This window comes from Pelobates fuscus, chromosome 4, assembly GCF_036172605.1.
Source record: "Pelobates fuscus isolate aPelFus1 chromosome 4, aPelFus1.pri, whole genome shotgun sequence".
Lineage (NCBI taxonomy): Eukaryota > Metazoa > Chordata > Amphibia > Anura > Pelobatidae > Pelobates > Pelobates fuscus.
Window position 1 is genome coordinate 72772734 of NC_086320.1, and position 12335 is coordinate 72785068.

General features: G+C 40.1%; 1 protein-coding gene across 1 annotated transcript in view; it reads left to right on the forward strand.

Annotated features, from left to right (window-relative positions):
- The first annotated feature begins 1125 nt into the window (after positions 1-1125).
- The window catches only part of LOC134609333 (early endosome antigen 1-like), a 61835-nt gene continuing 50625 nt past the window's right edge, over positions 1126-12335 (forward strand). The window contains exons 1-3 of the mRNA XM_063453014.1: positions 1126-1222; positions 1661-1721; positions 5770-5859. Coding sequence (XP_063309084.1) covers positions 1126-1222; positions 1661-1721; positions 5770-5859 — 248 coding nt within the window. The remainder of the gene's footprint in view (positions 1223-1660; positions 1722-5769; positions 5860-12335) is intronic.

Below are 12335 nucleotides of genomic sequence, written 5' to 3' on the forward strand. Positions count from 1 at the left end.
CCATGAGCTTTTAATATTCGCCCTCTAAGCTAGGATCTCACATCGACACATATAGGGACTGACAAGTGGGCTACTGCACGAAGCAGCTGCTAGTGACTAGCCCTACACGTGTACTCCAGGGAGTTAGAACCAAGACTGATAGACGGCACTTGAGGCGGCCATCCCTTTACTCTAAACGCCAGCTCTAGGCATCTTATGTTATTTGTTGGCAATGTTTTACCTAGTGTTCTTGTTTTTTCTTTTTGTTTTTATCTCATGCACACAAAATGTACCTTGGTTAACTAGGCGGTTAACGGTAGCACCTTACCAGGTCAATATGCTGATCTGTACCAAGAATTCGTCTGCCTTACCCTGTAACTGATGTGTTGATTACACCATTGAAACCACTATCTAACCAAAACGATGCAAAGGCTATAACTAGCCACGACTTGTACATAACCCCACGTTCCACCTGCACTAGCGTTAGCTCAAGCCTTGTACGGCCCACCCGAGATTTGCAGACACGCACCTAGCGCAACACAGAAGACACAATGTGACACTTCCCTGCTTGTTAAATTCTCAGCCTATTTAAACCGCATCGTGACACCACCTAACCGCCTCTCAGTAGCTTAGCCTGAGTGGCTATGAATGATGGCATACCATGAGACGAGCCACACATAGCAGGGCAGCGCACAGTTGCGAAGTAAGCAACACATCTTTACTCAGACGAGGTAGGCGAACGAAGACAAACACCTATTTTGTAATCACAGCCGTGGTCTCCCTATTCATGTCTTACTGGCTTTCATGTTTTATTCTTACTGATGTTCACCATAACTATAAAAATGTGCTCATGTAATTTAAACCCCCATGTAAGAAATGTCAATGATGTAAGCGAGTGGATTGCCTTTGGGGTACCATGAGCTTTTCTGTTGAACCTATATGCACGAAAAAATAAAGAATTTAAAAAAAAAGCTCTATAAAATGTGACCACTCTCCTATTTCTTAGTCACTTCTGGGCATATAGAACAAAGTAACTGATGTCACTCTGTTGTTAATCTAATGTTCTGGCAATAAGCCAGTGAGTCTGCATCATTAGGGAGAATTCCCCCACTTAGGGAAATGTCCCCAACATGGTCTAGTTGTGCGATGAAGGTGTGGGAGCAAGGTGGAATCAGAAGGCAGGTGTTACAGTATACCAGCCATAGATCTCTGAACATGACTGCACCGTCACGATGGACAGTAGGTAAGATAACAGTGACATGTCGTAAAGCAATCAAATATAGATTTGCACAATATATATATTTTTTTTTATTCTGTGAGCCATATATTTTATTTATTTTTTTACTCATAAGTGAGGAATAAAGTAAAAAAAAGTTTTAAATGCTTAATGATCGTCTGAGAGTGGTTTATACGGTCTGAGGAACAGATATATTGAATGTATGTATATATATTCAATTGTAAACAATGCATTTCTCAGAAACGGCAATGTTTTACACTATAAGAGAAAAGGGCAAGCATCTATGAACAAGAAACATTACATTAAGATGTCATGGTTTTGGTGCGGAGAGAGTCTCTTACACTGTTACATGTCAATAAGTGCACAAAATTGGAAAAGGTTTAATTTGTAGTTGACAGCTTTCCTAATCTTGTGTTAACCAAGTTTCATTTACTGCTGTTTCAGAGCTACAGAAAGCTCTCACTACAACAGATCTGAAAACTCGATCAAAGACTTCTAGTTCAAGGTAAGAGTTTTGTAGATGTCAGGCTTGTGAAAATTTTATTTCAGCCATATATGAACGCATGAATCGGTTTGTGTGCTGTGCATTAAAAGGTGGGTTGTTGCAGAATAAACTATTCCCAGTCAGATGCTTTACACTGAGACTTATTGAAACACACAGCACATGCATGACAATGTCTTTGATCCGTCAGTCCAATGATCGTCCTAGAGAAGCATTGAACGCACACAGCAACCAGTGTTAGCATACTTTGCATGCTGATGCTGGATGTTATATAGATTCAAGTATTGAATCATGTTCTATTGGATGCCCCTATTGGCTCTCTGAATGACAGCTGCTAGTAGGTGTGGACATTGCAAAATGCAAACAGTACAATTTCTCATAAATGCCCTGCTTTCATTTACAATGCTGTGGAGGCCGTATTTGTTTCACCAAACTTACATTAACATGAACTGATTATAGTGATTTGACTGTCACTTAATCTCTTCAATACTGAAAACATATCAATATTTTAGTTTCTAAGAAAATTACAAAGTTGATGTTTGGGTACAATATTGCAAAGAAGGACATGGACTTTACAGGTCACACTGCTCGTTGGGAGGATGGTCCTGTATTATTGAATCTATATGGAGTCACCATGTTTACTTGAAATATCGAAGTCTTACTGTCTTGACCCATGCCATGAAGAATTTATAAGTTGCTTAAATTAGACACAATATTCAAAGTCCGGGGGGCGGGGCCGGGCGGCCATGCCGGCAGGCTGCTAGCCACAATAGCTCCAGGGGAACTCGTCGACTAATGGGCAAAAAACCCACTAAAACCAGCCTGGAACCCCCTGAGAGTGAGTGATACCTGGTCCTGGAGTGTCCCGGTGCAGCTGGAGCACCTGAGAACGGGTGGACCGGGTCCTGGTGAGATGCTCCGGGGCTGGGGCCTACCCGGGAGGGGAGTGGGGCGGACGGCCGCTGCCTCGCTCTCCATCCCGGTATTGTCTGGAAATGGTGCTGGCTGCGGAGTCCCCGGCCTCGTTCACCCCCCCTCTGGGCCGGTGGGGGTTATCCCGGCCCCCACCGAGCAGGCAACATCCTGGCAGAGCTTTTTAGGTGACTCAGCGCTGACAGCCACCACGCGGCCCGGAGAAATGGCCGACGGAGAAGCACTTGCCGACCAAAGAAGAAGGCGTGCTGAAAGAGCACTAGCTGCACTTGGCCCGAGCCACGACCACCCAGGGTACTCATATACAAGTCGGGGCAGCAGTGGGGACCTGCGGCTCAGCCGACCACCCACACTGCAAGCAGGCCCACCTCCCTATACTGCACACCGAGGACCAACACGGAGGCAGTGCCCAAACGATTACCCCAGTACAGTGGGGCACAGCAAAGCATCAAACTCACGCCTGCATACCAGCAGCAGGGAAGGAAAACCCACAGAGATCCGCAGACACTCTGACCTGCAGTGGGTCCCAAAAACGTTAAGTACACAGAGGTGTTAAACGAGGACTAATTTAATCCTGGAAAAAAGGACACTGCCTACCATCATCCCTGACGCCAAACTGACAGGTACCCCAGCTCCTTCCGACAGAAGGCAACTAAAGCAGAAGCTACTGGACCAATTGCTGAAAGCCGTGACAACAGGGACCCTGGCTATGGATACAACCAAACAGACATGTCCACCACTGGTACTATAACTGAGGCTCCAGTTAGAGATAGTATTGATGCCCTAATGTAGACAACAACTTAGCAAGCCACAACCTGCCTGGTGGTATAATATCTCCATATTTGAATACTCACCTTAAGTTAAGCTATTGTTCCATATAAGCATAAGCCTGTATAACTGCAATTTATTACCTTGCCTGATGAAACCTAGGTCTTAAGCGAACCTATAATGAAACGTCCTGAAACATTGGCCTGTTGCTTCAAGTTTCTCATGAAAATAAGCTGATCAATGTGCAGAATAGCCATGTAATCACAATGTAAGAGCGAATTGTAAAAAAAAAACTTAAAAATGTGCATTTCTTTTATGTGACACGACTCTGTAAAATTGCATGTATATCTTGGTTGGCTCTGCTGTCGTGGCATTGTAGACCGTATTGTATTTTCTCTGCACGGAAAAATAAAGAATTAAAAAAAAAAAAAATATTCAAAGTCCCGACCAGTTAATTAGGGCCTCCTGTGAAGAGGATTCTGTATTCACTCATAAGATATAAAACTCTTCCTTTAGTGATGTCAATGACGCTCCAGTCTGTGGCTCTACTGGAAGTCCAGACCATGCCTGAACTGATCTGGGTCTATGCTTTTAAATCTGTCAAACATAAAGGAGTTTATTCACAAAACAGAAAATGGTGGTAAATTGAAAATGTGATTGCATAATTTAGGCTAAATTGCCAAGCTGTATTTAAAGCTGAATTGCAGATTTTTATTAAAAATAAACTATGTTGGCCTATATTTGGAGTTTCATTTCACTAAAATGTGCTATCCAGTGGGGAAAAAAGTATTCTAGGTCAGTGGGTTTCCACCAGTGTGTCCCAAGCCAACTCAGATTGTGACACTAATACATTGACATCAGAGCTGTAAAAGGATACAAACCTTAATTTAGTATGTTTATTTTAAGTGTCAACATTAAAACTAATTAAAAGTGGCAAGTCAGTTTAGCTAGATGTGTGCACTGTATACCTCTCGTATAAGAATACTAGTAATTCTGACTTTCTTCAGCCATTGGTGATGGTAAGAAAATGTAGGTGTAGCTTGGAATTTTGTCTGTTATTGAAGTGTGCCTTGGTCTAAAAGAGATTGGCTCATATTGTCTTTGGAGTAGTTTGGGATAACCAGTCTGCTGGAGTCACTAGTGGCTAGTAACTAATAATGAGTCCGCCTCCTTTTTCCTTGTAGAAGAGACTCTAAATGCTGATAACAGAACAGATTTCTTTCTTTCTGCCTCCATTGAAGGCACTTTCTGTGGTAGAGTCAACGTGGGCACTCTGACCAGTCTGCGGCTATGCAGCCCCATACGCAGTAGCCTGTGATACACTGTGTGTTCTGACACCTTTCAGTCTAGTCTTCACTCCTCAGGTGCATCAACGAGCCTTGTTTTGCTGATTGTCCTTCCACTCCATACTGGGAACACCAGACAAGATTTGTCGTTTTGGAGGTGCTCTGATCCAGTCGTCTAGCCATCACTTTTTGGTCTTTGTCAAAGTCACTCAGATCTTTTCTCTTGCCCATTTTTAATGCTTCCAACACATGAAATTGAAGAACTGACTGTTCACTTGCTGCCTAATATATCTCACCGCTTGACATTTGCCATGGTTACGATAAAATCAATGTTATTCCCTTCACCGGTCAGTGGTTTTAACCCCTTAAGGACACATGACGTGTGTGACATGTCATGATTCCCTTTTATTGAAGAAGTTTGGTCCTTAAGGGGTTAATATTATGGCTGATCAGTTTACAATCAGACCACATGGCTAGCAGGGATGAAGTCTGAAGGTTTTAGACATATTTCCAGGTAAGATAGCATTTTAGAGAGTGGACTCTGACATCCTTCTCTGGAGTTAGAACTGCAAATTGCCCACAATTTCATCAGATAAAGAAAGAATACCTTTCTTTGCCCAGAGAAATATATTTCGAACTAAGTATGCGGTTCCACAAAACATCTGATGGTTTAAATCAGGGGTCCTCAAACTCCGGCCCCCCAGATGTTGCTGAACTACAACTCCCATGATTCTTTCAATTACATACATAGCCAGAGAATCATGGGAGTTGTAGTTCAGCAACATCTGGGGGGCCGGAGTTTGAGGACCTCTGGTTTAAATGATAGATGCCCTGCCCTAACAAGACTAAATGAAAGTTCCTTATTCATTTTAGTTTAGATTGCAAGGTGTGAATTTGTTTTTATTAAATGTCACCCAGCTCATCTCATTTCATGTCATATGCCTTCTCCTCCTCTAGGACACTTGGATAACCCACCTCTCACAAAACATACAGTTATAACTGTACCATAATAATCATATATTCATATTTAACAAGTTTATAAGTTTATTTTGTTCTTTTTTTAGAAACATGGACCCATTTCTGTCAATTGAAACAGAATATATAAAGAATCTTCAGAAACAAGTCAATCTTCTGGAACTCGAGACAAATTTTTTATATCCTTTTGTTGAATAAATCTGTCTTACTTACATATGGTGGAATTCTAACATTCTGATAATTGATATGTATGGAATCATTACTTATTGATGATCCACAATACGAATTGTGTATAATGCTGAAAAAAAACAAAAAAAACAGCAAACATTTGTTGAACGTTTATGTCCACGTCTCATTGTTTGTAATATTTAAAAATTGCAGCACATTTTGGATATAACTAAGAATCACAACTGCTTTAGCGTATTGTACTGGTAAAGATGTTGTAAGTGTATGGGTACAATCCACCGTATTTCTGGCTTGACAAATATAATTGTCATCGACTGCCCCCTCTTCAGCTGCACTGATAGCATGCAAATTATATTTTACATTACATCCTGATGTGAATTGGAAAACAAAAATAGCTACTTGTGCCAGAAGCACACATATTCTAAACTCCCTACTGGGATTGTCTTTAAAACAAGTCGTTGAGGAGCCAACTCGTAAAGAGGCCATACTAGATTTAGTGTTAACAAATGGAGATTTGGTATCAGATATTACTGTAGGTGAAAGTTTAGGATCCAGTGATCATCAGTCAGTGTGGTTTAATATAAGAACAGTGACTGAGTCACACCACACAAAAACAAAAGTTTTAGACTTTAGAAAAACAGACTTTTCTAAAATTAGAATATGTGTAAAGGAGTCATTATCAGACTGGAGCAACTTAAATGGAGTCCAAAATAAATGGGATTATTTAAAAGCTGCACTACTGAAGGCAACAGAAAATTGCATTAGGCTTGTCAGTAAAAGCAAAAAATTCAAGAAACCACTGTGGTACTCCGCAGATGTGGCCAAAATAGTAAAAAACAAAAAGTTAGTATTTAGTAATTATAAAAAAAACCAGAGTGAGGAAGACAGAATGACCTATAAGATTAGGCAGAAAGAGGCTAAGCAAGTTATAAGAGCTTCCAAATCACACACAGAAGAGAAAATAGCACAGTCAGTAAAAAAGGGGGACAAAACTTTTTTTAGATACATAAATGAGAAAAGAAAAGTAAAACAAGGATTAGTTAGATTAAAAACAAAAGAAGGAAGGTATGTAGATGAGGATAAAGGTCTAGCTGACTGCCTCAATGAATATTTTTGTTCGGTATTTACAGCTGAAAATGAAGGAAAGGGACCTCTGTTAAAAAAAAGGATAAATGAGTCATTTATTACACGTGAGTTTACAGAGGAAGAGGTTCTATTTCAACTGTCAAAAGTAAAGACAAATAAGTCAATGGGACCTGATGGAATACACCCAAAGCTATTAAAAGAGCTTAGTGGTGTACTAGCAAAACCATTAACAGATTTATTTAACCAATCATTGTTAACAGGAGTAGTCCCAGAAGATTGGAAGTTAGCGAATGTTGTGCCCATTCACAAGAAAGGTAATAGGGAGGAGTCGGGCAACTATAGGCCAGTAAGCCTTACTTCAGTAGTGGGGAAAGTGATGGAAACCATGTTAAAGGATAGGATTGTTGAACATCTAAAAACACATGGATTTCAAGATCAGAGACAACATGGGTTTACTTCAGGGAGATCATGCCAAACTAATCTTATTGATTTTTTTGATTGGGTAACTAAAATTATAGATAAGGGTGGTGCAGTAGACATTGCTTACCTAGATTTCAGTAAGGCTTTTGACACTGTTGCACATAGAAGGCTTATCAATAAACTGCAATCTTTGAGTTTGGATTCCAATATTGTTGAATGGGTAAGGCAGTGGCTGAGTGACAGGCAACAGAGGGTTGTAGTCAATGGAGTATATTCGAAGCTTGGGCTTGTCACCAGTGGGGTACCTCAGGGATCTGTACTTGGACCCATTCTCTTTAATATTTTTATTAGTGATATTGCAGAAGGTCTTGATGGTAAGGTGTGTCTTTTTGCGGATGATACTAAGATATGTAACAGGGTTGATGTTCCAGGAGGGATAAGCCAAATGGCAAATGATTTAGGTAAACTAGAAAAATGGTCAGAGTTGTGGCAACTGACATTTAATGTGGATAAGTGCAAGATAATGCATCTTGGATGTAAAAACCCAAGGGCAGAGTACAGAATATTTGATAGAGTCCTAACCTCAACATCTGAGGAAAGGGATTTAGGGGTGATTATTTCTGAGGACTTAAAGGTAGGCAGACAATGTAATAGAGCAGCAGGAAATGCTAGCAGAATGCTTGGTTGTATAGGGAGAGGTATTAGCAGTAGAAAGAGGGAAGTGCTCATGCCATTGTACAGAACACTGGTGAGACCTCACTTGGAGTACTGTACACAGTACTGGAGACCATATCTTCAGAAGGATATTGATACCTTAGAGAGAGTTCAAAGAAGGGCTACTAAACTTGTTCATGGATTGCAGGATAAAACTTACCAGGAAAGGTTAAAGGATCTTAACATGTATAGCTTGGAGGAAAGACGAGACAGGGGGGATATGATAGAAACATTTAAATACATAAAGGGAATCAGCACAGTAAAGGAGGAGACTATATTTAAAAGAAGAAAAACTACCACAACCAGAGGACATAGTCTAAAATTAGAAGGACAAAGGTTTAAAAATAATATCAGGAAGTATTACTTTACTGAGAGGGTAGTGGATGCATGGAATAGCCTTCCAGCTGAAGTGGTAGAGGTTAACACAGTAAAGGAGTTTAAGCATGCGTGGGATAGGCATAAGGCTATCCTAACTATAAGATAATGCCAGGGACTAATGAAAGTATTTAGAAAACTGGGCAGACTAGATGGGCCGAATGGTTCTTATCTGCCGTCACATTCTATGTTTCTATGTTTATTACCAAACTTAAGTCTTTCCTACTTCAGTGGCTATGATAGGCTATAAACACTTTTTGAGAACTGTATACTGTTCAGTGTACTATACATATCTTTTACTTGTATTATAGTTGTTTATTGTCATTATAATCATTTCTAAAAACAACGGGTTCATTACTATGCTTATTGCACTAATTTAGTGACAAGTCGTTAATTTCTGAAATGGCTGTTGCTATTGTTACGAATAGCCACTACAATTTTAACAATTGGCAATCAGAGGCTGCCAAGATTATTAATGCCTTACAGAGATTAACAGGAGTTGCTAAGTAACAATTAGCTTCCACACTAAATGGCAAATCTTACCACCTGTTGCTGTCGGACTAAAAAGTATACCTACCTTGTCTAAGTGTAAAGAGAAGAAGATAATTTAGTGACTGCAAACTCTCTTTACTTCTTACATTCATACCTCCCAACATTGCAGTCCCAGAACTGGGACAACGATGTGTTGGGACACCGACTGGAAGGCCAGTGATGCAATTTTATCACTAGCTCCACCCAAAAGGGGCTGACCTGTACGAAAAGGAGACAAACCCACCTAGACAGGGGGCGTGTCCACCCACATTACTGGCAGGTCAGCCCGGCCCACTAAGGGAATAGCCTGTAGGGATTACTGTTTCGCGCTATGATTGTTATTATTATGTTATTATTTATATAGCGCTAACAAATTCCGCAGCGCTTTACAGTGGATGGACGAACAGACATGTAGTTGTAATCAGACAAGTTGGACACACAGGAACAGAGGGGTTGAGGGCCCAGCTCAATGAGCTTACATGCTAGAGGGAGAGGAGTAAAGTGACACAAAAGGTAAGGATAGTATTTGACTAATGACAGTTGCAAGAGAGGAATCAGTCGGGAGCTATTAACAGTTCAATTTATACGCTTTTATGAAGAAGTGGGTTTTTAATTGATTTTTTAAGGAGTGGTGACTGGGTGAGCATTTAACGGAGAAGGGAAGCGAGCTCCACAGGAACGGTGCAGCCCTCAAGTCTTGAAGGCAAGCATCAGAGGTGGGAGTACGGACAGAAGATAGACGTAAGTCTTCAGCAGAGTGTAAGGGCCTAGACGGGACATACTTGTGTATTAGGGAGGATAGATAGGTGGGAGCAGCATTATGTAGAGATTGGAAAGCAAGAACCAGAATTTTAAAATGAGCCCTATATCTTACAGGAAGACAATGTAGGGACTGAAAGAAGGGTGAGGCGTGGGAGGTGCGGACAGGAAGATGAGCCTCGCCGCCGCTTTCATTATGGACTGTAACAGCGCAAGTTGGGAGCATGTAAGACCATTGTAGGGATCAATTCCCCGGAGTCGCCAAAAGCGGGACACCAGGAAACTAAGGCGGGACAGGAGCCAAAAATCGTAACTGTCCTTCCTCAATAGGGACTATTGGGAGGCCTGTAAATTGAAAAAAATAATTATTCTATATTTAAGCACTAGACTAGAGCATATCTATAAGCATGGTGTATGTCGTTTTACTGTATAAACATATTCCTGTGAAAAATCATATGTATGGAAACACTAAGGGTGGCTTGCTCAGCCAATTACATTGACCTATTGACTCCTGGTGGAGTAGCTGAATTGGGAGTCTGGGACACCATAAAAGGTGTTGTGCCTATGGCAATTAATTAGATAATTATTTTTTTCCCTTGATGTTTCTTCAACTTGCAAAACAGTAAATGCTAAATTGTGGTCAGTATCAATGGATGCAATGCGACCATGATTGACATTAAATTTAGGAGTGGACAGTGTAAACCTATCAGTAAAATGGAGCCATTATCACTTAGTGACTGACAATACTTTTTTAGCTCCATTATGAACAGGAGGAAGGAAATGAGCCCTCAGTTTGATTTCATACGCGGGCAGGGTTAATCAATGAATACAGAATTGTAAAGAATTGACAAGAGATTTTCACATTATGGGCTGAAGAAATTGCTGAGCTGGGAAAATGTATATATTAACATGTACCAACTTAAAATTAGAATTTCCATGGTGAGTTCCTGACAAACAAATCGTTAGTGAATTACCCTGGAAGCCATGAAAAAAAAAACTATTTGTATCATGTATTTTATGTAAAATCACGCCCTGTTTACATTTCTATGTACCTTCCCCCTTTTTTCTGGAACCTAATCTAAGTGTGAAGACCTCCTCCATCTGGAAATAGACCACTTAAAAAAATGCAGTAATTATTTATTTATCTGCTATTTCTCCCCAAAAGGCACTCAGGGCCTTCATAAAACAGTCTGCGTAGTGATAGTGTTATTGCAACACATCTCCAGTCTGTACAGAGGCAGGAAAGAGAACGTCTATATTTATTCTATAAAGCAAAGAAAATAATGGGTTAGCATATAGAGTAGTATATTTTAATATGCAAAATGACACCATCAGGATCATATGTCACCTAGACTGACAGTTTGCTCTTAAAAGCACAGTTCCCTTGCTGTGCGTAATAGATGATAAATGTATTGGGCGTCTAGGAGCTGTATGATGCGTAGTCAAACTCACTGCAAAATGGATTAGGGATTAGAAAACCACACAAGTAGAGCCAGATTTAGAACAAATGTGCCCTTAGGTGCAGAACAGGTCCCCTCCCCCTCTCTTACAGATAACATGGGATTGACTTGTAATTCATCCATACAAAGAAAGAAGTGGGACAATGAATCAAATTAACATCTCAGCAAAATGGCACATTTTAGGGACAGTGCAAATCTGCTAGCATTATGTACCAGTAATTTCCTTCTTTTTTTTTTTCCCAGCATTGATTTTCCCATAAGACAAAAGTTTATGTAGACTTCTATGATATCATAGCACCAATCAGTCACTGGTGTACTGCATTTGACTTCCAATGTCTTATGTCATATAGGCTAGTAAGAGCAGTGGTAATACATAACTTCCAAGTGTCCCTATTTAGGAGGGACAGTCCCTATTTTCTAGGAGCTCCATATTGTTGGTGCATCTGAATGTATAAAAGAGTTCAACAGCAATAAAACTCACAGTAATGTTACTTTAAACTACAATTAATGTGTTTACAAATCAGTCTGTGTAAATAAGAAACATTGTTCTTGTTCTAAATTAAATTTTAGATGCAACATTTTTTATTAGTAAGTCACCTAAGTATTCTCAGAACAGCCCCACCACCGTTCACCCCCCCCACTCGCACCAGTAAAATTAAAGTGCCCCTCATTGTCCATTTGAAATGTAGAGAGGTATGGTAATGTCACAGTCTTGGAACTGAAAAACACAGGTTTGAATCCTGATCAGACCCTCGTCACTGGTCATTGTACCTGGGCAAGACATCTAGTGATATACTTATAAATCATAATTTGAGTAGGGCCTTCCTCATGTTCACTTTATATTTTTGAAAAAGGCTGTGGAATATGTTGGCGGTATGTAAATGCTAATAAAAATAATAGCTGAACACAGCCCAGCCCTATGATGCTTGTTAAAGTTGTATGACATTAACAAGGTTTTTCACTGAAGTAAGATTTGCAGGGAATCCAAAATGAATTTTAAATTTAATGTTAAAATAGCTGAACCAGACAAATCCTCCCAGTCAATTATGCTTCTAGTTCGGCTACTTTGTCCTTTAATTTAACAGTTACCTTAAAGGACCATATAGTGCCAGGAAAACTCCCGC